Source organism: Cantharellus anzutake (assembly GCF_015039405.1).
Source record: "Cantharellus anzutake strain C23 chromosome Unknown EI90scaffold_29, whole genome shotgun sequence".
Classification (NCBI taxonomy): Eukaryota; Fungi; Basidiomycota; class Agaricomycetes; order Cantharellales; family Hydnaceae; genus Cantharellus; species Cantharellus anzutake.
Genome location: NW_024066979.1, coordinates 745,808 through 771,655, shown reverse-complemented (window position 1 = coordinate 771,655; position 25,848 = coordinate 745,808). Strand labels below are relative to the sequence as shown.

Sequence of the window (25,848 nt, the reverse complement as noted above, 5' to 3'; positions counted from 1 at the left end):
GTTGTCGGTTATATAAATCGGGGTTTTCCATTTGAGTATCAGCCGATTGTGGCGGTTCACGGAGTCATTCTCAGTCAGGTTGTCCATCGATCTCTTAACATGGGAGGATCCACGAGGTTTCCAACTCTGGAGAATCCGTAGGAGTGTTGAGGGGGCCATGCCTGACTTTCTCAAGAGATTTGGGGTGAATCGACGGGAGCCTGCAACAGGTGAGCGTGGTTTGGACCTGATTCGACAATGTCTCAAATGCTTAAGGGAAAAATTTTGAGTCCGATGTACTTTTCTCCTCCACTCTTCGCCCGCCATAAGTTGTTTGAACTGGGGAATGGTGGATCTCCTCATGCCAGTGTGCCCTCTCTGATTGCTGGATCGATTATCTCGGACATTTGGCGCTATCTGATCTGTCGCTCGGCTGCACGCCAGCCATAGGGCTCCTGGGCGACGTAAGAGTTGCTAAGGAACGAATTTTTCAGGTCTTGCACCCTCGTACTCTCAATACCTTGCCTGGCCGTTAACTGGCAGTTTACGTGATACAACACTGATGCTTTCTATCCACATTGACAGGTGTGGGTTTGCTTCAGGGGGCTTTCTTGAAGAATTCACACATTAATACTCAACTGGTGCTCTGCTATCTCGTGGATGAAAACTCTGGTCAACGCTCTTGGAATCTGGCTGGGTGCTGTCGGGAGATTGTCGACACGGCACTCAGGAAGGTCCTGCTATATTTAGCTTTCATTCTTGATGGTGTCTCGGATCTCGGGACGGGACTTTCAGATAAGCAGCTCAGTGAACGTCTGTTGATTCTCGTTGCCCGGAGGATTCTTTATGCATACAATCTCGTGTGGTGAGGAGGTTGGGATCTAATGTTCTATGCGCCTTCTCTTTCGCGCCTTCTGAAAGGATTTAAAAGGTTTGTTGCTTTAGTTCGGGGTCCAGCAAACGTGTAAGCTGGTTGATTAATTTTTTGAATCGTAGAATATCGTGCCGATGCTTCTTGAATCGTTATTTGCTTTGGATGTGCGATGCATTAAATTGCTGTGCTTCCGTGGGCTCCAAAGATCTCCAAGCATTTGCATCTCGACTAGATTCGCCGCAGAAGATGGGCTTTGGATGAAGTCCTTCTCGCTGTGGATGCATAGTTTACGTTCTGTCCCGCTTCTCAACCCCGAAGTCCACGTCCCCGTGCCCCATATGGCTTCCCAAGTCCCTCTTGCCTCGTTGTCTCCATTCGGATGCTGCTCCTTATGCTTATCTTTCGTCGTTTCCTTTTGCTATCGACAACCCTTAGTAGTCGTGTAAGATCTGCCAACCTTCAATCCAGTGCTCCCGATTTCTTGGTTTCGCCATTGTGCTTTACAACGTGAACGGCAGTTCCTCACCCATCGTTTCTAACCCCCCCCGCTGTTCCTGCATCAAGGTCATAACATCTTCGCCACTCAACGATCGGTCGGGGATCTGCCGCCTCCGGTTCCCTGGACGTGTTTTTTTTTTCGATCCTTCAAACACAGAAATCACATGCTCGAAAGGACTGCTGCTGGCCATGTTTCTTGACGATCTAGGCATAGCCATAAATGTTCTCTTGTTCTTAAGCCTTTCCTTCTTAGGCGTCCGAATGGCAATTACGTGTGCATCATAAGGTCCTGTTATGAGGCAGAACACCAGAAGAGGCCGAATCTGGCGACGGCGTGACGGTCTAGAATTAATAAGGCATAATCCGAGTCAGGTGGTCGTATTCTCAACTTAAATCGTTTCATGTAGCATACAAGCTGACGGCAGCTTCTCTGCACTTGCACCGCAGGCGAGGCGGTGAGCTGCTCTTTCGAGCTGAGCGGGGTGGCAGCGTTGCTGGTTGATACGTGCGGTGATGAAACGGTTGTCGCCGACACTGATGAACTGATGAAACTTACCAGTTTAAGGGTCTCCGTGTGAAGCTCCGTTTGAATTGCAAGCTCATGTTGAGAGCCATTGCTAGTGGTCCAGTCATGTAAGTATCGACCGTGAGTATGTGCATGGGTCACGACAAAGAGGGCTGTATTATGTGCCAGTTAGAACCGCGTTTGTGTACTGCTTTTTGTACTTGCTGGGTTGTTGAGGTGGTGCTAGTCAGTTCAGGGTTTGCTTCCGCGGCAATTGCCGAACCTTTTCCAAATATCCCCAGTGCATTTTCGAATCGAACCGATCGCATCCCTCTATTCCCCCCTTCCTTCCCCTTCCTCTCCCCCCTCCTTCGTCGTCGAGTTCCGAAATGGCCGAGACTATGTCAATGCCTGCTCCTTTCCCACCATCGTCAAAGCAAGCCCTCCCTTCCTCCGGCGTATGGGAATGGACAAAGAGACGTAAATGGGCTGACCTCTTAGTGAATGAGCTCGCTGGCACGATTATCCTTGTTCTCTCGCCAAATGCTGAAGTACTCTACTGCGGTGCAGCCGCTGTTGAGTTACTTGGTTGGAAGGAGGAAGATGTCGTGGACACCTCTCTCATCAGTTGGATGCACGGTTGGTACATTTTTTTCCCCTTTGTCGGCATTGGTGATGTGGCACGAGGCTGAATGCTGACATCCTCCTTCTCGATCCCTGTTTATGCGCCTCTTTCCTCGCGTCGATCAGTGGGTGACCAGCCGGGCTTCATGACACATTTCAAGCACTGTGTTGAGTCTCAGTCGGAGCTGTCAACGTTTGCCCGCTTCAGTGGGAAAACCAATGATGGACGGTGGCATCTGTTCGAGATCAGAGGTCATCCTTACTTCGACCAAGCCACCCCTGAGGAATGCAAGTGCTTCTTCGCTATGGCACGTCCGTACCCAAGTCGCAACACTGCCATGTAAGTTCATTGACCATGCGTCGTCATCGGCGATCCCTGAATTCAGTTGATCGATGTAAAAAAAAATTAATACCACTCAACGCTCACTTCTCTTCATCTCAAATAGGCTCGACTCGTTCCTTGAGCTCAAGATTGAGAACATGCGTCTTCGTCAACGCCTGATGGAGCTCCGTCCGTCGAACTATCCTCCGCCACCGTACCTTAGCGCCCCCGCTATCTCCAACGTTAGGGGCGGGGACGAGTCTGGCCCGATGTATCAACCCTCTGCACCGTACTTCCCAGCTGCTGGCGGCAGGTCTACATTCGGCGCGGAAGAGTACGCGTACGAGCGAGACCGTTTGCGTGAACGGGAACGTGAGCGCGAACGCGAACGCGAACTTCAACGCGAGAGGGAAAGAGAACGCGAGTTTCGCGAGCGGGAGCGCGAACGTGAACGCGAGTTGGGTCACTCTCAGTCTCAAACCCGTGTGAGACAGCGGGAGGAAAGTAGCGATGACAGGGAGGAACCTGCCAGGAAAAAGAAGGTTCGCAAAGCCCCTGCTGGCGCACAACAGTATGTCTGTGTTACATGCGGGAGGACTGATTCTCCTGAGTGGAGGAAAGGCCCGTTAGGCGCCAAGACCCTTTGCAATGCTTGTGGATTGCGCTGGGCGAAGCGCAATCAGAAGCGCAAGAACGACAGCAACAGTGCGGCTACCGCCAATACCTCTCAAGACGTTAGCGCTAGCAGTGCAGGCGGTGCTACCTCCACTGGGGATCGCAACACGTCACCCGTTGATACCGCTGATGGCGATGCTAGCCAGGCTTGAGCTGGCTGGCATTACCTATCACTCAAAATAATACTCCCATCTCAACCACCTTATACACATCATACACTACAGCTTGTTTCATTTCTGCCCATGGGTTCTGCATCACTCATTTTTTAATATCGCATCCACGCCACTTCCCTCCATATGCTGTTCTCCCCTGCCCCATCTCCATCCATTATTCAACACCACTGTCTGTGTCTGCTTGTGATCGTTTGTCTCATTATCCTTTCCATTTATTTTTCTCTTTTGCACACCACAGCCGCCTTCCGTCTAATTATGCTGCTTTTGAACCACCACTTTCCGGCGGGGGTTTGAACACTATATTACTTTACCCACTTAACTCCCTACCCCCCACCTCCTCTCATAACTTATTCCTGGCCTTGGTTGGTAGTTCATCTCCGTCTGCCGTGCGTGACGTGTGCGCTGACGTCTGGGCTGCTTTCATTCCAACAGCCACCTCAAAACTCGCTGGCCGTCGGCGTCCCGTTATCTCTCCTGTCCATCCCCTTTCTAGTCCGTATCTATTATGTTCCCTCGATTCTATTCCGTCTCGTTTCCCCCTCTTCCTTTCAATCTATCCACCTTGCCATTATCATTTCCCTCCCTAGCTCTTCCCTCGCATCACTCTCCTATCACCACCATTCCCCAACGTCTTCCCCTCGGCAAACACCCTAACCCTATCTCATTTCTCCACGATTGCGTCCCCCCCCCCTCCTACCTCCTATCTGTCCTGCGGCTCTTGGTTGTATATATTCTCGTATATTGTTCTCATGGTTTCGAGTAGGACGAACCCTTTCTGCTCGTCTTGATCTTCTCTTTCGTTCTTCGGGGGGTCGGCTGCAGCATTGTGCCTAGTTCATGATTGTCTGCATGTCATTCGCTGGAGTTTATTTTTTCTTCAGGAACTTTGTTTTGCCTCTTCCTCTCGCCGGTCCAACATACCTTCTGTCGGTTTCCTCTTGCTTGCTCCGTGCCTCAACATGGTGGCAGTTGCAGCGTTGTGTCTCAGCTTGTCTGTGTGTGTTTGCATAGCCCACTGTTGTATTGTGGTCACTCTTGCCTGCACCACTGCAATTCGACGTTGTACTGCTCGTTCGTGGAGGTGCAAGTTGTTGATCTAATGGTGTATGTATGAGATTTTGTGCTTTGTTAGGCGGGTTGTTGCAGTTTTATACTTTTCTGTCTTTCATTGTTTTTGCAATCGATGCTATCTTTGTCGAGGGGGTTTTACACATTATATCAGCACGCTTGTGTGACTTGGGAGTGAGGAGTGCTGCTGTGATTTCTCAATCGCAGCCAATTTGCCGTCTTACATAGTATCAGACCCCCATAACATATCCAGAGTTAAACAACTGCCAAATTCACAGTTTTGCCTTCGTCTCTTTGCTTTTGTGCAAGTCTTGAACCAGTCGCTCACCGATTCTTCCGAGGTTTAGCCGCAACTTGCGTTGCTTCCGGAAATCTATAGAGACTGAGAGCAATCCTAGTAATGCCCCATACCGTTTCACTATGGGGCGTTATTAGGTTTAGCAGAGACTCAGTGTGTGACGCGCTCCCGTCCAACGCTTGGCGCGCCCAGTTTATGTCCCAGCAGAAGGTTGGAAGCGAGCCTTGGCCGCAACCAGCATTGGTTGGCCTAACTTTCCCCAACAAGGTGTGAACGCAATCAGCTTCATTAGAATCATGCCTCATGGCCCAAGGGCGAAAGCAACAGTTCTACTTATCTCAGGACCCTACTGGTGTCAGCGTTGTCTCTCACGTCTTGATCAATTGTTTTCCCTTAGTAAGCACCATGCATGGGTTGCGGTGTTGCAATTTGGCCCCGTATTATGTTTTGGAATTGCTTCAGCAGAAGGATACTGCTATTGGATGACCCCACAAGGATGTACAAAGAACATGTCTTTCTGGTGTGTATGATCCGGGGTACTTCAAATTTTCTGGCTATATGTAGCAGAACCACGTTAGGCTCGAATATAATGCTTAAGTTTTAAGTGGTTAGTTTTCACTTTTTCTTTTCCACGATCTACGTGCGCCCGTTCCTGGGCCACGATTTATGTGTCCTAATAGGTGTAGAAGCTCGTTTACTTTGCTATCCTCAACGCGCGCGACGCGCGAGGCTGTACATATATATGCCCACTCTCTGATGACTTTCTTCTTTCCATATTTGGCACGACAGACAGGCGGGCATTCGACACTCTTTTGAGGCAGGGACGACACTATTTACGTCTAGCACCAAGGGGCTATTCGCTGTTGCCTTTCTCACTTGGGCACCGAATTTAGCGAATTCTTCTCTCTTGCCCAGGTGTTCGATACCATGGGTCAATGAGCTAATAGGGGGCGCCATTAGTTTGGATGATGCAATGTCCGCCTTCATTGGTACGTACATAGTTTGAGGGTTATTGTCATATCAGTACTGTGATCATTTAGCAGAGCATATACTCCTCTCGGGGTATGCTATAACTCAGCTTGAATATAGGCAGCATCAAGTTGATGTATAATAAGCTGTTACCCACTCCGCGCATTTGGTTTCACGCACCAGGGACTGGCCGAGTCCATTTACCATAGATTGTCAAGATGTGTGATAGCAAGTTTGGGGAAGAACCTAGGTCCTAACCTATTTCCCGGTTTTTCAATCCCCGCAGTAAGCCACTAGTGTACTGGCTGGGAAAATAGTACTAGGGTACTAGTACCTCCGTGCATGATGTTTCCTGAACATCTTGAACAATCCCTCTCTCACCCCGGTGGCTGTATGGGCGAAAGTACCTCTTCGTGATCAAGTTTCAATGTGACCCAAGAGTTCTGTCCGGCGTCTGCGGGGTCCGTGGGATAGTGAGGCAAGTGCAACGTCAGAGATCAACGAAAATGTAGATCAATTTCATGCGGACATTCGATAGAAAACATTAATTTACCATTCCCACCTAAGCGCGTCCTAGCCTTTCTTTGCCTTCTGCGGCTCCTTCCGATTTCTGAGTCTTCCAAACTCACTTTTGGCTCAGGGGCAGTATTCGAGTGCGTAATTAGCTAGTTATTTGGCTTTCCATTTGTCAAGGCATTGAGCTAATGACGCGATCTGACGATCAAAAACAAAAAACCATTCCCACCAGGATCATTACCGGCTCCCGCCTCAAGCAACTACCAGAATCGGATTAGTTGGTATCTGGTCTCTTCACTAGTTCATAGTCCGGCCCGCCGCGAATATACGAGTCACCGGGGGTGTAAGTATTATTTTCCGGTGTTTTTTTTTTCTCAATGTCGGTGACCAAGGATGTTGACTTGCTGCAACGTCGTTGTCTTAGATATGCCGGATTCGAGCGTGATAACGCCCAAATCCCATTATCAGTCCCTGCTGACCTTGCACTCCAGACAAAGCCTCGCTTGGATCGCCGGCGCGGTCACTCTTGCTCCGCGTGCCCTTTGATTTTTCTATTACAGAATTATCTCAGATATCCCCGGCGCCTCTTTTACGCGTGTGTTGTATATGTTGGTTTTGTGTTGTCAGTGTCACGCGCGATGGAGTGACAGTGCTGTCATTGCTAAGCCAACGTTAACACGAATTAGCGCTGGAGCAGACCCATGAATTAACTGGGCAGGTGATCGGGTTGATATGGCCGAATTTATTGATCTGTGTGGTCTCTGGGACTTTGATCAGATCTTATCGCTACATGTTATTTTCCAACGCAGTGCATGGTCCGGCTTTCGTATTTCTCGGCCTCCGCAATCGCCCCGAAAGGGTGTGTGGACTTGATGAATGCCTTTCGGGCTTTGGCTCAACTACTGAATACAATGACGTGGATCGTCCACAACTGTGGGCGCCGGATCGCCGATATGGCGCTTGACGTCGAACACGACCTTCTCAAAATTGCGTTTTCACGACGGCGACTATACCGAGCTGATCGGGCACTCTCCTTCAGGAATCCGTCTTTAATGCGGGTACAAACCGAGCCATTGATTTTGAATCATTGGCTTGATCTAGCTCCCAACGACTTTTTTCTGAGTGTTTTGTGCTTTGCTTAAACTGCTAAATTGAGTCGCCACCTGGTAGACATGGTGCATTTCTACTGCACCGACCCGCCTGGCATTGGAAATTACTGTTTTCCTCAAGTTTTGTCAACGTCGTTGGCTGGATTAGTTGTGGACACCCCCGTTTCGTTCTGGGATTTTGATGAGAAGCGTCGGCAAAGCTGGCTGGGGAGATAGCCATCGCCTGCCAGTGAAACACCGATCGATGTGATTGCTTGATGTTACCTTCAAGGCAGCTTCCGCCTATACACTGTGTAGCTGACAGTCGTTGGCTGGAGCATGTCGAGCTCATTGCAGCGGAATGTTCCTACTCACCGAGTCTCTCCGTATCCTACCGTCAGTAGATGCGTGTTTGCAGCAGCAAACTTAGCTGTTGCAGTGAACCAAACTATCAATGCTGGAATGCCCCAGCTCACGCTTGTCGACGTAGCAATCCGACGTGGTGCAGTGACAAGGATGGGCTACCGGGCACCCTATTGCCGACGTGGCGCACCAAGCCACACATACTGTAACTACTGCACTGGCGGCGGAAAGGTCTCTTCCTAACTTCATGTTGTGCGCTGCTCTGTATCTTTTGTTCTGGCCACCCAAATAGGTATATAAGTGTACGCGACTTGGCCAGAGCGCGGTATCTAGCAATCGACTTGATATCGTGCTCAGATATCCGCTGCCGGCTGATAACAGACCCACCTTCTTTACACTGAGACCTATTTCTCTTCGCTCGATTAGGAGCGACCACTTTTGACGCCAGAACGTTTTGAAATTGCAAGCGCTTGTGCGATTTCTGTATAATCTCTGGCGCCCTTTGAGACTGCTCCGGCTGTTTCGGGCCTAGTGTACTACCGTTGTCTGTCTTCCTTCCGGCTCAACCACCAATGCTACCACTATAACTACCAGAGGCGTGGAGAGTGTAGCATCCACCACAGTCGAACTGGAGTCCTTGTGCCAATGACTCTGGGCAGATGATAGCACATTGATTTGTAGCCTCACAGGTTTTCCAGGCACATTGCTTACCTGTCTAATTATGCAACCGAGATTTACGCTTGCTGCGAAGGCCGATAGGTTGCCACCATCTCTACTTTCATTTAGTGTCGATATGGCCTCCGAGGTTCCTAGTCTTGGGACATATCTTGCAGATGCCCAGTCTTTGCAGAAAAAGCACCGGTGACAGTGTGCCTCGTTCAAATTATCGTTTATGACTTTGATCCCATCCTTTACTACAAGCAATATATCGATGTAGATCGGGGCCCAGATCAGTGCATACCCCGATGTCCGAGTTGTGACTATCGTGGCGCCCGATTCGCTTGCCAGTTTAGTTAGCAACATGAACGCCCAGAGGTGTGCTAATGGTGCGTCCACAAATGCTCACGATGTCAAGTATCGACTGTCATATTCAGTTTCTGATGATTCAACTTCTATAATCGACCTCTACCTGTGCCCTGATGCTGGCCATACTTGGATGGTTTGGGTGGCCCACTAACAATGAATGTTGGAAGTGCGTTAAGTACCTTTGGTAGCGAAGTGTATTTACGTGTCCTTTAGACTCTTGCAGCGTGACTCATTGGATAGTTTTTGTCACGAGCAGGCTCGAATCCGTGAGTAAGTTGTTACCAATGTCGCCACTGACAGTTACAATGCAATCAGTACCGCATCTCAACAACAGCAGCAACGTCGTTCTTCATGCAGACCCGACTCCATCACAACCTTATTGACGCTATTGTCCAGCCGGGTTCAGCGAAGCTGCGAGTGCGTCTAGCTTACGGTACAGTGAGCGTTGTAGCATCTACAACGCCACCCCTAACGCGTCGGATGGCTTCGAGACGCTCACCAAGAGGCATCGTAAATTGTCAAGGCTGTCGTACCTGCTTCTGCCTCTCATCAGACATGTGAGACTCTGGGATCTCGTAAAGAATAAAGAAATTGGGCCCGGTGAAGTGATCCAAGGGAGCTCGGAACATGGGGAACCCTCCGGGAGAACGGCAAGCAATTATCCTAGCGCGCTTATTCATGCGATGGTGTGTGTTCTGACGGGACCGCCTGATGAAGATTTGGGCTTTGCACTCCCGTACTGTGGTAGTTTCGTCTAATTTTTTGAGCCTATACTGTTACTGTCTGGCTCTGGCTATGCGTCTTTACCAAGGCAGAGCACGCTTACCCATTATTGGTTCTCTTAAGGGGCGAAGTCCCACTGTACGGCTACCCTGAAGGGAAAACAAAGTATCCTCGGAAAAAGTCTGGGGGCAAGACCCAACAAGGACCCTTCCGACGTTCTCGGGTCCGCCGATCCATCTGGGAAAGTGGACTTAGCGTTGGCTAGGACAGACTGATTCATCTGTTTCTCTGATTTTCCGGACGCAACTCATGTGACCCTTTCAGTTTGGCCGGCCCCCGGCTACCGATCCGTTACTTTTCCCGGCCCGTAGATGAACGGCACAGCTGTCGGATTTGCAATGTCGGAAGAACGGTGGTTCCACAAGCAACATATCGCGCATGCTCCCGGTGGCAGTGCTTTGAGAATCCTCAAGGGTCCAGCTTCCCTGACATTCCAGCTGTCGTGGGGGCAGATTTTCCGAGTCGCATGGGTGTTACCATCGCGATCGTTGTGGATGCGTGAACCGTTACCCAACTATGACCCTTGATCCAACCTAAACAATCTTTTTAAGCTCCAAGCCGGCCGGAGTGTACCGGCGCTTAATTTGTTTCTTGGGGGTTGTGAAACGAGTCCTTGGGTAAACTTTTGTCGAATGATGGCTGATCTCGGTGAGGGTTATTATTGACCGCACGCGGGCATATTATACTTAGTACTTCTACTAAGGAGGCAAAGGGCCAGTTCACTGGCATTCCGAGGACGCTGTTCTCGCGTCTTCAAGCGCCGTGCTACCATGTATTCTTTATGGCAGAGCTGGATTCCATTCACATCATTTGTAAACGTCGGACTGCCCTGTACGTTTGTCAATCGACCGATGCCCGATTTGACGTGGAGTATTGGTCCCTTGAATTCAATAACGATTCAAAATATCCACCTCCACACTGGCATGGCTTGTATCGCGATTCTTTCCCTTTGCAGTTTAGAAGTCTTTTACATAAATGTTCATGAGATCTGATCCGCTCGTCCACAATAGTTTTATTGTACCCCCACCAGCACTAATTACGTGGGAGTGAAAATTTTCAGGGCAATTTTTTTTATTGCGCTTCCTGAAAAGTACCGAGCCTCGAGAATGCCCCGCAGCGTTGGACAAGAAACCATGAGGGAATGCGCAATTCTTTCGAGACTGGTTTCGCGCTGCTAGTAAGTCACGCTCAGCTCGTCTCCAAGCGCATCTACCTCATTTACCATTCAAAACAGGGAACGTCACTCTGCCGCACATCCTTGGCTCTGCCTTTCTTAAACATTCATTCCTATCTCCGCTTGGTCAGTGCGAAATCATCTGAAACTGCTTCCGCCATACATAAAAAGACTCAGGTACAGCTCGCCCTTCCCCATTTGCTTCCCTCCTTTTTCTCTCAGACGAAAGAGCTCTGCGCGAAAAAAGACACAAAGATTTGGAAAGAAAGAAAGTGCGTCTTCTATAACGTGAGCGATGATAAAAGTTCATTCCAAACCCCAAGTTGTTCACCCCTCCAGAAGCTGTTCGAATCCGCATGACGCTTTTTGACAATCTGATCGGGGGGTATCTTTCTGGGATCGTCTTTGCCACAACGTGAGAGGCAGTACGCTACAGAATGGTTGGATTAGTTGAACTCTTTATTCCATTCTAGGCTGTTGGGTGCCACAACCATCCAAGCGTACTGGTACTTTGCAAGGTTTCCCAAGGATCCATCATGGAACAAGCTTCTAGTGCGCGTCCTCATGGAGGCCAACTTTATCCGGTTGTTCCACGTTGGCTTACGTCCTTTATTTCTCAGGTCATATTCTTGATGTGCGCAGGCTCTTCGTAGTTTCCCACCATAGGCCAGAATTCAGCTATCTTCGTGATTCTGCAGAGGGGCGCAATTCCTCAACTTGTGGGTCTTGCTGCGACTGGTAACTGAATTATCCCGTTAACTATACAATTTCAGAGGTTGTATGATGAAAACCATGTACGGGCTATTGGTTCAATCCCTTGGCAGAGCCTTCACTCGCAATCCATGGTATTTGAACAGACCGAACTTAAAGATAAAGTTTAATGCGGTCCCTAGGAGTGGGAGTTCGTATCTTCTCGTGAACGTATGACATGCAACCATGTTATGTTCGATGGCGGACCTATCTGACTCTTTCCCCTAGGCTGTATCCTCTGTGCTGGTGCACTTCTTTTTCGTCGGGAGGATCAGGAAACGTACGGTACTGTTTCGTGCCAGCTGCCGTCCGAAGCTGAGCCGTTCATGCTAGTGACTAAAATCCGTTGGTTGCCTGCAACGATTGTAGGTGCCCCTTTCGGGTTTGCGTTATATCGTTCGCGAATACCACTTAGTCCTTTCCCAGGCGGTTGCATCATTGAGCATGCTTGGTGCGTCCTTACAGGACTGGAACTAACTTGTCGTTCCGTTAATTGAAGTCGTTGTCTAATTTGAAGGATTCGCCGTAGGCAAGTTCATTTAGCTTCGCTGTCCGTTAGTACTGAAAGACCCTTTGATGGCTAGAAGTATCTGTGAATGGGTAAGCTGACTTGTGTAAGCCTACCGTCATATTGCGATTTTCGCCACTGGCAGGTTTCGGTCTCGAGGTAATCTTGTGAGCGCCAAGCCTCGATTTGACATCACTGCATGGTGTACATGCCAGGTAAAGTCGAATTTCGAGTTTCTCAGCCTCCGAAACAAGGCGCTCTAAAGACTGCATTGAAATTGCTCAGGTGGTAGTGGACGTGCTAATAGCAAGCAGCATGGTTGGGCTGCTCTACCGCAGTCGCACTGGGTTTCTGCGGTATAAGGAAATCATCGCAATTACTTTGGATTCCTTTCTGACCTGATTTTCTAGAACGGACCGGGCCCTCACCCTGCTAGGAATATATGCCGTGAACACCGGCCTGATACCCAGGTATCTACGACCCTCCCTTACCTTTTCATACTTGAGGATAATAATGCTTCCCTCAGTATCTTGGCAATCGTAATTGAAGTCGCTGTAAGTATCAAGAGCTCTTATATGCGTAATTTCATTCATGACTAGCCGTCTGACTTGGTATAGTACGGAGTCGGTGTCCCTGGTGGGATCCAATTTATGTACCTATTCGATTGTATTGTGCGCTGTTTTATCTTGATGCTCCTCAGTTGAATGCGCTGACTCTGAGGCTCTACAGTCGTTAGGAGGGGTGTACACTTTCACTCTTCTTGCCAAGTATGTAGTAGTTGTCATACATCATCGATATCAAGACCGTGTTCACGCAGTGTTCCGCCTTCCAGCTTACATGCACGAAGCCGCGTGCAATCATACCTCAACCCAAGATCAGGCGAAGCTATTGGTGACCAGTCCATCCACCTCTCGCGAATTCCGAAGAGAGTGGGTGACAAATGGACTTTGTTCCCTTTCGCGGCCCATTCTGATCCGACCTTGTAGGTAGCGAGGGACTGGTTTTCGTTCGACGTTATTCAGGTTTCCCCTTACCAGTATAATGATGAACGTGAAGGTCAGCATCAAATGACAGACTTATTTCAAACGCTGACGGCCCTCCTCCATTGTTATTTGACAGTAGATGCAGCAGACGATCGTACAAGCGATGACCCACCCATGGGAAATCTATCCACTGTATAACGTTTCACCGCACTTTGTCTGTGAGGCAAAAGGTTTTCTGTTAGCCGCTGGCGCACCGCTCAGCGACCCATGTAATTTAGCAGACGGCCGTTCCAATACAGGGAGTTAAGGTATACAACTACTACGCCGCTCATGCGCTACCCGAATAGCCCCCTTCATCTGGGATTGTGATCCTCAAACTCAACGTTGTTGCGGCCTGGGGGATGGATATCGGTGACTGCAGGGAGAGATGGTAAAGGGGTGTACGCTCCGTCATACACCGACCAACACGCTGAAAATGGATTTCACTCCCTCACAGGTGCGTCGGGTCCACTCAATGGTCCATGCAAAGATTGACTGCGCATCAGTGGAAGTCTGTTTGGATTAGGCAATTGCGTGTTACGGCATTGTGGTAATAGAGAGAGCTGGGATTGTATGGAGGATCAAGGTGAATTGCGTGGTAAAGGTCGAAGAGGAGTTCAACAAAGATAAAAAAGTGTGTCCAGTGTTGGAATATCAATGCTCATCAACAACAGCCGAGCTGCAGTGAGGATTAGGGAGTGACAGGATTTCTTTTATTTGATATCATCGTGGCTGACAATGATTATACCTTTTTTGTTTCAGAGTCGCGGTACCATGCGCTCTCAATCTTTATTTTGTCTTACATCGCCAGTTGTCACGGGTGATCACTTTAAGTGATATTGGTGCCAGTTGTATAAGTTACGCTGGATGCCGCAATTTTTCCCTCCCTCAGTTCTCTGTATTGAGACTGAGGTGATACCATTTCGTTCTATCTATGTTTGTGTATAACTCATGTTATAGTTTACATGTAATAGGTAAAAGAACAATAACATTAGTTCTCCATATTGAGACTGAGTTTATGCATAATAGCTCCTATCTTAATAGGTTGTGATCCCAGCCATGGCCACCTCAAATGATAGTTCTAAGAATATTTACGACATTGAGAAATTAAAGAACGATGGTCGTAACTATTGAATGTGGTCTATTTGCTGCTGCATGATTCTCGTTGACAGAGCACTCTGGGAATTTGTCAATCCCAGTTCCAAAACCTCTGACAGACCTTCTGCATCTTCCTCCTCATTGTCCTCTAGCTCTTCTGGCAAAGTGGCTGCTACTTCCCCTGATCCTGCTGTTGTCGAATGGGATAAGAAGAACAGCAACGCTCTCACCCAGATTACACTCACCATTGAAGACACTCCTTTATCTATGATTGAAGGGAAAGACTCCACTAAAGAAGCCTGGGTTGCCCTGTTGAAACATTACAATGGAGTCGGTGCACAAGATGCTGCTAGAGTGATGACTGTCAGGGCATGCCCTGACATGCCCCTAACAGAATAACCGCTTGCTCTAGTAGTAAAGCTCAGTCTCACTATATGCGCGAGAACTATTATATTACCTAGTAGTAAAGCTATAAGGTAATATACAATGAGTTATAAGATATAAGAAAGAAAGAAAGATAACTAACCTCAGTCTCACTATATGCGTGAGAACTGAGGAAAAAGGGAAACTAATTCAAAAGATTGAATATAGTTTGTGGACTTCGCAGATAAGTCTGAAGTGACCAAAATAAGTAAGAAGAAAAGGTGTTGTGACCAAGTAGTCACGCTACCGTGGGAATGTGGCTGTCCGGGCAAGTTCCTCGCTCGGATGTGGGAATGTGGCTGTACGAAAACTCGTCCGGCCTCCCATAGCACGCGGTTCCTCCAACAGCCCCACCTGACCCCTGCTCTGCTTCCCCACTCCGCACCACGCCTTCTTCCTTTCCTCTTCCTTTCTTCTTCTTTCTCTCTCTTACATGGACCACCTTTCCCACTGTTCAATGTATCACTGGTGTGCACGCCCATTCCCCCTCTTGTATCTTACCATCCCTATACCACTGTCACTGCTGCCACGCTCACCTTGCACCTACAATGGACCCTCTCAGGATCTCCCACAGAGACACCCGGTGTAGGAGAAATAACGGTCACCCTATGGAAACTCATTATGGAAATATGTCAGATAAACCATGAAAAACCCCATATGTCAAGTAGATATGAGAAAATAGAAGAACCTGAATTTTAACGAATTTTTACGAATTATTACGACTACATACGATAAATTGGAAGAAAGAAAATTAGTAAAAATACTTCAAGCTTAGCATCAACAAGACGGAATTCTTGGGGGAATTTATAGCAAATATTAAACAAGGAACTAGGACAATCGAGCAAGATTTGACTATAAAACCAACCAGAGAACCTCCACAGAAACTACTTTCCCACGCCCGCACATGTAGCCGAGGATGGAAGTACCACGGAACAAGGATTCCTTAGGAACCTATGCAAAATTCAAAGTCGTGTTTATAATAGGAAATGTAGATGTCTCCCAAATGGACCCAATGAAAGTAATTACAGGGAAAACTACCCATAAACGATGGAGATATGACCAAAACTCTCAGAAAACGAGGACAACGTTTAAAAGGCAAGCGCAAAGAACAAGCAGTAACAACTGAGATGAGCTTGATAGCCCATTAGAAAGGAAGAAATCTAATCTTATTCCACCCAAATTTTCATAATAAAAGGTTCACGCATCAATGAGATATTCAATAACGGGATGAGCGACATCAAAGTCATGGCTCAGGGAAAAGACGATGTTTATGTAGGATCCATATTTAAAACACACAACGAAATTTACATGGAAATTATGATAAATAGTTATGCAAAGTTTCAGCCCAAACGGTCCAGCCATTGTGAAGTTATGCCAACAATGGGAATATAGAAATCCGCATCATGCTTAAAGACATGTGAGGGTGGCGATGCGAAAGGAACCGGCCGTCAGAACCGAGATCTGCACTTCAGCAGATCATGAAGACCAATTTCTGTCCAAATAAGGAAGACCCCAGTCAAAACAAAGCACAGAAAGTACAAAACAACCTTAGATCATGAGGGAAAAATCTGAAATAAATCACGGAAGCCCATATTGAGGATACAAACACCCATGCATACCATAAATCCTGAACAATTAAACAGAAATGGCACCTGCATATGAACGACTATGGGAACAATGCATGTGATTACCGAATGTGTGCACAAACTTTTGCTAACTCGACGAATACCAAGAAATAGAATACAACTTTAGTACCATTGGAAAGGTGGGAATAAATGAAAATTTATGATGCCAAGAACGTGAAAAACCATTCAGAAATGAATGAGATACAAGGACATGAAGCTAATAACCTGAAAACATGTGGGAAGACAGCTTCTAGAGGTCCAGAGCCCCAAATAAAATACATAAAAATATGATATCTTCGAGGATGACCTACTATGTATAACAACGAACAATACATATGAAGGACTAGGATGCAATAATACAAAGGGGAATCAGGGGAGATGGACGAAATCCACGAAATCCACTAAACTATGACGGACCATGGCAGGAATTTTAGGGAATGATATACTAATGAAGCGGAGAGCTATAATACATTTGTTTGAACAATTCTTGACTACTAGCAACTTTTTCTTTTGGTTCTAAACCTGAATAATTCATTCATTTATCATTTCAAGTCTCATTTCAACTAAATGTTACTGGATAAAAATAGAATAAATCAGCTGAAGGTCTCAGCACAGCCATATGCATAGTAATGCGAAGTTTGAATTCAGAATGAACGAGTCATGGCAAACTTAATGGTAAATATGAGGAATTTGAAATAGAAAACTGTGACAAATGCAGCGCAGTCAAGTTCTAATTAAACCATTAAAAAAGCTTAGGTGAGGAAGGACAATAAGGATTCTAGGCACAGTCTGACCACAGTAGAGCCACAGTTCAGCACAGCTGAGTGCAGTAGAACTATAGCATGAAAAATTCATTTTTTATTCAGTTTGAGGAAAATACACTGTAAATAAATCCTGTAAATATGAGGTAGAGCGTGAAAAAGGAAGGCAACCCAAGGAGTATGAAAGGGAGACCCTTTCTGTGACTTTTCGCCCCCCCCCTCAAGAAGTAAGAAAATAGAGTATTATTTTTCTCAAGCATTTCTGGTTGTCACTCCAGTGCGAAAAAGTGATATACAGTTAAGATTGCCACTGTAGTAAAAGGCAGCAATTAGGGAGAGAAATATTAAGTAAATATTTCAACAGGAGAGCTGGTTAACACTCCAGATTTCAAAGTGTAAACACAAAACAGTTATTTTGCTACTGTTAAAACAAGCAATAAAATGAGACAAAAATAAAACAAACTCAAGGGACACTTCAGACACAATCTAAACCCATTAACTGAGGAGAATCTTTGAAACTTCACCAAGTAGAAGATTTAATTCAAGTTAAAATCCAAATTAAACAATCCTACACAGAATTACACCCAGACAAATTGAGAAATGACAATAGAGGAACAGCTCCGCAGGGCTTTGTAAGTCAATTCTCAGGAACTTTTAGACTAACCCATAAAATAGAATTAGCCAAAATGCTCGGATTGGTACTATAATTACAACAAATATTACTAGTACACTTCCCCATCCTAACTAAAGAACCAGGGAACAGCTTGGTGGTGGTCTTGTTTGAACCTCCCAACTGACCTTCCTTCGTTCTCTCCTTCACCAGAGAGCCATGGCTGTGTGTGAGGGTGATGTGGCGCACCCCACATGACCAACCCCACATGTATATAATAACGGCTGGAGTGGGAACCGAAGAAGTAGCCTTCTTCTCACATTCCCACTTCAGACTAAGTGGTCGGGGATGCTCACCCTGCGACGGGACCGCTGCTACGCATAGCCACTACTTGTCCCACTGAGTCCCACACGCCGGGACCTCGCTGCTTTTGGAGCTGTCCCTGACAGCAGAAGAAGGCTTCAACCTCATCTCCCCTGCCTCCCCCACCATGGTGACCGAAGAGCAGTACAATGAGCTGCTGTCCTGATTCCAGGAGCTCCAGGCCATCATAGAGAGCCAAGCTCAAAACCAGCCCCCAGCCGCACCTGCACCAGCGCCGACGCCCACATCAACACCCACACCCACCCCCAGACCTAAACCACCTAAAGTTGCCCCCCCCACCGCCTTCTCTGGAGCAGCCAAAGACCTTGACTGCTTCAAGGCCGAATGCGGCATATACTTCCATGTCCGAGCAGCGGAATTCCCCAACACCCTCTCCCAGATCCTCTTTGTCCTGTCCTACATGAAAGGAGGGACTGCGGGGGCATGGGCAACGCAGCGCACCATCGTGCTACTGATGACGGGCTCCCCCCAGCTCACCATGGATGAGTTCAACATGGAACTCAATGCCATGTTCCAGGACCTGAACCGCAAGGCCACAGCCAGACAGAAGCTGGCCACTCTGTGGCAGGGCAGCAACTCCGTGGATAAGATCATCCAGGAGTTTGAGATCCTTGGACCTGCCTCATGGCTAGGGGACGTGGGGCTAGTAGATCGCTTCGAACAGGCAATCAACTCCCAGCTCTGCAAGAGCATTTACTACCTCCACCCCATGCCAACGACCTGGGCTGAGTGGAAATGCGAGGCCACCCTCCTTGACAACCGGTGGTGGCGTTTCCAGGTGATGCAACCCTGCTTGGTGTCACGACCCGACATATCCGACACTTCCCTCTACGCGTCCTAGTGTCACTTGGCCCATCCCTCCCGCTATCATCATCATCCGTCCACCCATCCGTCCACCCGTCACCCTCATCCGCACTTCCTCCCTCGCGCGCGTACCTTCTAACCTAGGTTGCCCGCTTCATTGTTGTCCGCCCCCAGCCGGACGGCTTGCTAGACGGCCGGATGGCCTTTTCTCTTTTGTCCGCTTGCGGACTATTGTTCCTCCTATTGTTCCTTGCTTTCCTTTTGTTGACCAAGTTTGCCGATATTGATTATTTGTTCCTTTCTTCATTCATTAATATCGCACTTGATCCGCCACTCTTTCCGGGCCGCTCTCATTTAGTTACTTGTGTTTATAACGCGTGTAGGTTACACCGGATGTACCTCAGTTCGTATATTGACTTGGATTCCCCCTCTAACTCTTATCCTCATCGTAAGGCTTCTGTCTGAAATTGGGACACCTACGTAAGAACGAAGCGCAGCGCTCCACCCGAGTCGCTGAAGCTAAAGTCCCGCCCCTCCGACCTTACGAGCCCGGACGACCTCGCGCGCCTCGCGGGTCACCCGGATACGCTTCTGACACGTTCCTGACACTTGGCCCCCACCAGGCCCCCACTCTTGCCTGTGAGACCCCTGCTCCCTACCACTCTCCTGCAGCCATGCCCCCTACCCACTGCTGCCGCACCCCAGCCCCCCACGCCCCACCCCATGGCAGGAGCAGGGCCACAGCCCATGGACCTCGACCGCTTGAGGATCGACCAGAGGCGAAACGGGCTGTGTTACAATTGCAACGCACCAGGGCACATCGCGTGGGATTGCCCGCAACTGAAAACCCACCGAGCCAGATGGATGCACCCCAAAGACCTCAGGGCACTCATGGAGGGGCTGAGGAGACAGCTGGTAGATGAACCAGAGACAGGGGGAGAAGGACAGGAAGCAGAGGCCCAGGAGGATTTTCAGGAAGGCGACCGGTGAGGGATGCGCCCCAGCCGCCTGTCAGGGACGCGTCCGGGGTCGAGAGGGCCCGGGGGTAATGCCCGGCACTGAGGCCGTCGCGGGGTGTGGAGCGGGCGTGCGTACTGGCGGGCCCGATCCGGGACAGTGGTCCCTGGCCACTCAGACTGAAGTGGAGAATGTGTTATTATTATTAAAGAGGAAAACTATACTACTTACCTGAAGTGGAGAATGTGAGAAGAAGGTTACTTCTTCGGTTCCCACTTCAGGTACATTTATGTACATGCGGCTTGAGTCACATGACAGGTGCCACGTCATCCTCGGAGGCAGCCGCAGGCATCCGGGTGTCCCCGTGGGGGATCCCAAGAGCGTCCGCTACATGCGCGTGTGCTGGGCACAGTGGGAAGCCGTCCGGGGTGTGTGGGCCGGACAGGTCAATAGTACATCGATACAAGGGAAGGTGGTCCGTGTAGATAGAAAGAAATAGACAGGAAGAAGAAGATGAGAAGAATGAAATAAAGAAAGGGGAAAGAAAAGGGAAAAGAAGGGGGAGGAGAGGGAGGAAGGAGGGGGGAGGGGGATAGACAGCGGGGAGCGGGTGTGGTGTGGCCGGGTGGGCCCGGGTGGGCCCGGGTCAGGCGGGTGTGCCCTGACACCGCCTGCAGGCGATAGTACTAGCTCATGTAGATACCGTGAGGCACCTAACCCAGTGCTGATATCTAAATTCCACTGAGTCATCGCCAAGAAGAAGAGAAAAAACATGTCCTCAACCAGCAAGGGCAGAGAAGCCCCAGAAACAGCGCCGGAGGTAGTGGTCCTGCTGCCCACCATCTATGTGTTGTCCAAGCAGCCTCCCGGATCCCTCGGCCTTGCTGTGAAGCTAACTGCCTTAACCTCCCTCACCACCATCTCCATGTCAGCGCTCCTAGATTCCGGAGCTACAGGGAACTTCGTGAGCCCCGTGTCATATCCATCCACGGCCATCAACTTCCACTACCTCTGATCTCTCCGGACTACCTCCACTCCTTCTTCACTAACCTCGGAGCTCCTGTATTCTGCAATCACCTCTGCTTCCCTTGATGGTCACCACCCCCTCTTTTCAATATATTACCTACGCCTCCCTAAGTACAGAGCCCTGAAGGCTTCTGGACAGCTCTGATGTCCGCTAGCACACTTCCGCCTCTGCTGGGCAATACACTCGCTTGCCCTGCAAGCCCACCTTCGGGCCGATCCCTCCTTTCCGTTTCTGGGTTATCACCTACCATTCCGCTAACCCTGTAACCTGACTTGTTGGTAATATTCAATTGGCTAATGTTTAACCCCATTAGCTCCGCTCCGCTTGGCCCCATCATTTACGGGTCCACCCCCGCTGTAACTATATATACTTGACTTGTACATAGGCTACACCTTAGTAATAAAATTGACTAGAGTTGACCCCCTTTAGTTTTTGTTGCCAGTAAGTAAATTAGGGCACAGACATGTAACTTGGCACAGTGCTCCTGGCATAAGTCGCTGAGGCCGAAGCCCTCCGCCACAGAGACATTCCTTCATCTCGATCTGGTCTCTGATATCCCCGCTCCTCTCTTCTCTCTCCTCCCTCTGACCCTCTTCCACCAAACCTCTGGCAAGTTAGGACCTTCTGCTGCTGTCCTGTACCCTGTACTCGGACACTGTGTCAGGGCTCGGTCCTCGATCAGGGACAGCCCGACCTCAGGCCTAGGTGTGTGCGGTGTTCCAGGTGGCTGGGCGCTAGACCCTGTCCTCAGCTCCTCAAACTCACTGAAGGGACTAAGTGGGGATTGAGTTGTCATGTATTACAGAGGGTAACTACAACTTGCCTAAGCGGGGTTTGTAACGTGACTCTGGGTAGAAGCCGAGCATGTTCCCGCAACTCGGAAAAGGTGTCACATGGGTTAAGGCGAGTTGCTCACCTTGACCCACGTGATTTTTCCGCAGGCTCACATGCGGGCTGAAGTTGTGAGAGATATGTAGGGATGGGGAGGTCAGGGAAGTGGGGGAAGTCTGGGAGGGTGGTTCTGGGGTGTGGTTGGGTGCCCTGACAGCAGGGTCAGGGGCCAATCCCTGACACACTGCTCGTACCTTCGCTCCAAGATTCTGTCATAGTTCCAACCTTGGACTTTGACTCCACCTTGGCTTAAGTCCATTGCATTGGTGACCTCATACTACGTAAATGCCATTGCCAACATTCCTTGGACTTTCAACCCGCCTCTGTAACCTCCATAACCTCCGCAACCTCCGAGCTCCATGGATCATACCCGGCACTTTTGCCGTTTGTAATGTATCTTTCGTGCTTTCCCCTCATCCTTATTTGGACTGCTGCTTCTTCCCATTCTAGCCAGTTAGTCATCATCCCCACTTCACCTCATCTTCCTGCCCCTCTGGGCTTCGCCCTCCCTATCTCCTTTCGGATGTACCACAGGTTCTAAACCTATGACCTTCGGTGTGGCTCCGCTTTTGTCTTCCCTTTGTCCTGTTCGGACACCTTTGTTCCAATTCGGACCCTCTTTGTTTCCTCATGCTTTCGCCCTCTCCATTATATACTGGTGCTTGTACATACTCGTTTTAAGCCCTTAGTCTAAAATCGACCTGAAATGCCCTGCAAAACGAAGGCATGGGCCTGGGGACTGGACAAGGACCACACGTTCTGCACCCTCAAGGACGCCATCACCTCTGCCCCCATCCTTGCCTTCCCTGCTGACACAGGCCACTTCAAACTTGAGTGCGACGCTTCCAACTTTGCAACTGGCACCGTTGTAACGGGTCTATCGCCTAGACTCAAGACAGAGAAAGGGGGAGGGTGGTAGTGAATGCGTGTGTGGTGGAGGTTCAGTTCTTTGGGTCCTGGGGTGCTAGCGGGTCTGTTTGAGCCTCAACTCAACACTCACCTACGTCTCTCTTGGACGTCAAGGCCGAGGGTTATGAGGAAAGGGGTCTCAGATGTAAGCAAGTAACTCAGGGGAGGCGTTAGAGTCATGGATGGCATCTTTGCCACTTGGATGCAACTTCTACTTTTCTCTTTTCACGGGTCTATTCAATACTAACTTGTTATGTACAAGCTGTTATCTAGTTTATATATGTTTGAAATGGAATGAATGGACTGGGGGAATGTAAACGGGCTGTTAGGCAACCGTAAATGATGAATATCCAATTGGGAACAAAGAAACAATAAAAGAAATATGAATGAATGGGGGATATATCATAACGGGTCCGAAATGGGAAATGTAAAAGTTAACTCCGCAACGCTTCGCCACAGCGCCCGCCTATCCTGCCGTCAGCAACCTCCTCGTCTCCAGCTTTCCAACGAGCCCCTATTCGTCCCATTTGGTGCAGTAGTTGTTGAGATGTGGCCATTGACAGGTGCTGTCAAGACCACGTGAGACTCTACTCCGTGCTGAACCATCCAGGCATGGGATTGCCATTCTGGGAAATGCTCCGGGGGTGAAGAAGGAAGGTAGAGCATCACTATTGGGTGGAAAAACGGCTGGGTTGTATGTGTAGGTATGGAGATCTGGAGAGGGGGTGAAATTGGCGGCGTGGTTGGGTGTGGGAATTTTGCTTGGGGTTGTCGGGAATGATGGGGAAAATAGGGAAAAATAAGGAATGAGTTTGTGGAGTGTTGGATAGTGTTAGAATGAACATCGGGAGCGTCAGAGGGTATGTGGTATATGTTGGTGGCCAAATTCCACAGAATCCGACTTTTTGCGGTACACGGAGTTGTCCCCACAACACCGTCCTCTCTCAACTTCAGATGGATGGAGAATTCCACCTAGTGGCCTTCATGTCGAAAAGCTTCATAGATGTGGAACACAACTATGAGGTGTATGACAAGGAGATGCTTGTGATAGTGTGTGCCCTCGAGGAATGGCGGCATTTCCTGCAAGTGTCAGGGCACACCCGCCTGACCCGGGTCCACCCGGACCCACCCGGCCACACCACACCTGCTCCCTGCTGTCCAACCCTCTCCCTCCTCCTTCCTCCCTCTCCTCCCCTTTCCTTTCTCTCTTTCTTCTCCTTTCTTTATCTCATTCCTCTCATCTTCCTTTTCTTGTTTATTTCCTTCTATCTACACGGACCACCTTCCTTTGTATCAATGTACTATTGACCCGTCCGGCCCACACACCCCAGATGGCTTCCCACTGTGCCCAGCATGCACGCTGAAGGAGAGAACGAAGGAAGGTCAGTTGGGAGGTTCAAACGAGACCACCACCAAGCTGTTCCCTGGTTCTTTAGTTAGGATGGGGAAGTGTACTAGTGTTGTTTATTGTAAATATAGTACCAATCCGAGTGTTTTGGCTAATTCTATTTTTAAAGTTCCTGGGAATTGACTTACAGATAAACCGAGCCCTGCGGAGCTGTTTCTTTATTGAAATTTATTAATTTGTCTAGGTGTAATTTTGTGTAGCGTTGTTTAATTTGGATTTAAACTTGAATTTAATCTTCTACTTGGTGAAGTTTCAAAGATTCTATTCAGTTAATGAATTTGGATGGTGTCTGGAGTGTCCCTTGAGTTCGTTTTATTTTTGTCTTTATTTTATTGCTTGTTTTAACAGTAGCAAAATAACTGTTTTGTGTTTACACTTTGAAATCTGGAGTGTTAACCAGCTCTCCTGTTGAAATATCTACTTAATATTTCTCTCCTTAATTGCTGCCTTTTACTACAGTGGCAATCTTAACTGTATATCACTTTTTCGCACTGGAGTGACAACCAGAAATGCTTGAGAAAAATAATACTCTATTTTCTTACTTCTCTGAGGGGGGCGAAAGGTCGCAGAAAGGGTCTCCCTTTTATACTCCTTGGGTCGCCTTCCTTTTTCACGCTCTACCTTCTATTTACAGGATTTATTTACAGTGTATTTTTCTCAAACTGAATAAAAAGTGAAATTTTCACGCTATAGTTCCGCTGCGCTTTGCTGCGCTGAACTGCGGTCTACTGCGGTCAGACTGCGCCTGGAATCCTTATTGTCCTTCCTCGCCTAAGCTATTTTAATGGTTAATTAGAATTTGTCTGCGCCGCATTTGCCGCAGTTCCCTATTTCAAATTCCCCATATTTCCCATTAAGTTCGCTATGACTCGGTCATACTGAATTCAAACCTCGCATTACTATGCGTGCGACTGTGCTGAGACCTTCAGCTGATTTATTCCAATTTTATTTAGTGACATTTTAGTTAAAATGAGACTGAAATGATAAATGAGTGAATTATTCAGGTTTAAAACTGAAAGAAAAAGTTGCTAGTAATCAAGAATTACTCAAACGAATGTGTTATAGCTCTCTACTTCATTAGAACATCGTTCCCTAAAATTCCCGCCATGGTCCGTCGTAGTTTAGTAGTTTTCATGAATTTCGTTCATATTCCCTGATTCCCTTTTGTATTATCACATCCTAATCCTCCATATGTATTGTTCGTTGTTATAGTAGGTCGTCCTCGAAGATATCATATTTTTATGTATTTTATTTAGGGCTCTAGACCTCTTGAAGCTGTCTTCCCGCGTGTTTTCAGGTTTCTAACTTCATGTCCTTGTATCTCATTCATTTCTGGATGTTTTCTCACGTTCTTGGTATCATAAATTTCCATTTATTCCCACCTTTCCAATGGTACTAAGGTTGTGTCCTATTTCCCTGTATTCGTTGAGTTAGCAAAGTTTCGCGCACACATTCGGTAATCACGTGCGTCGTTCCCATAGTTGTTCGTATGCGGGAGCCGTTTTCGTTTAGTTGTTCGGGATTTATGATATGCGCGGGTGTTTATTTCTTTCATATGGGCTTCTGTGATTTATTTCAGATTTTTCCCTCATGATCTAAGGTTGTTTTGCACCTTTCGTGCTTTGTTTTGACCGGGCTCTTCCTTATTTGGACGGAAATTGGTCTTCGCGATCTGCCGAAGTGCGGATCTCGGTTCCGACGGCCGGTTCCCTGCGCATCGCCACCCTCATGTGTCA

At 48.3% G+C, this 25,848-nt stretch overlaps 4 protein-coding genes across 4 annotated transcripts; 3 read left to right on the top strand and 1 right to left on the bottom strand.

The window, feature by feature from the left end:
- Positions 1-1,260: 1,260 nt before the first annotated feature.
- Positions 1,261-1,989, bottom strand: EI90DRAFT_3061439 (uncharacterized protein; the record flags this gene model as incomplete). Its single annotated transcript, XM_039060553.1, has 2 exons — positions 1,741-1,989; positions 1,261-1,693 (listed from the first exon to the last, which is right to left on the bottom strand). Coding segments are annotated over exons 1-2 (332 nt in total), but the record flags the coding sequence as incomplete, so codon positions are not given.
- Positions 1,990-2,245: 256 nt separating this feature from the next.
- EI90DRAFT_3124883 (uncharacterized protein) lies at positions 2,246-3,629 on the top strand (the record flags this gene model as incomplete). The annotated part of the gene is made up of 3 exons (XM_039063764.1): positions 2,246-2,495; positions 2,607-2,820; positions 2,927-3,629. The coding sequence occupies 3 exons, from the start codon at positions 2,246-2,248 to the stop codon at positions 3,627-3,629; spliced, it is 1,167 nt and encodes a 388-aa protein (XP_038915284.1).
- A 5,260-nt stretch (positions 3,630-8,889) lies between these two features.
- On the top strand, positions 8,890-9,129 carry EI90DRAFT_2923080 (uncharacterized protein; the record flags this gene model as incomplete). The annotated part of the gene is made up of 1 exon (XM_039054810.1): positions 8,890-9,129. A coding segment is annotated over one exon (240 nt), but the record flags the coding sequence as incomplete, so codon positions are not given.
- A 1,680-nt stretch (positions 9,130-10,809) lies between these two features.
- Positions 10,810-12,525, top strand: EI90DRAFT_3061411 (uncharacterized protein). Its single transcript, XM_039060552.1, has 15 exons — positions 10,810-10,938; positions 10,996-11,061; positions 11,113-11,223; positions 11,278-11,350; positions 11,409-11,487; positions 11,556-11,569; positions 11,634-11,654; positions 11,709-11,780; positions 11,829-11,856; positions 11,914-11,965; positions 12,019-12,050; positions 12,112-12,136; positions 12,203-12,214; positions 12,270-12,408; positions 12,479-12,525. Exons 4-14 carry the CDS (start codon positions 11,292-11,294, stop codon positions 12,287-12,289), a joined length of 414 nt encoding a protein of 137 aa, XP_038915282.1. The 5' UTR covers positions 10,810-10,938; positions 10,996-11,061; positions 11,113-11,223; positions 11,278-11,291; the 3' UTR covers positions 12,290-12,408; positions 12,479-12,525.
- The last annotated feature ends 13,323 nt before the right edge of the window (positions 12,526-25,848 follow it).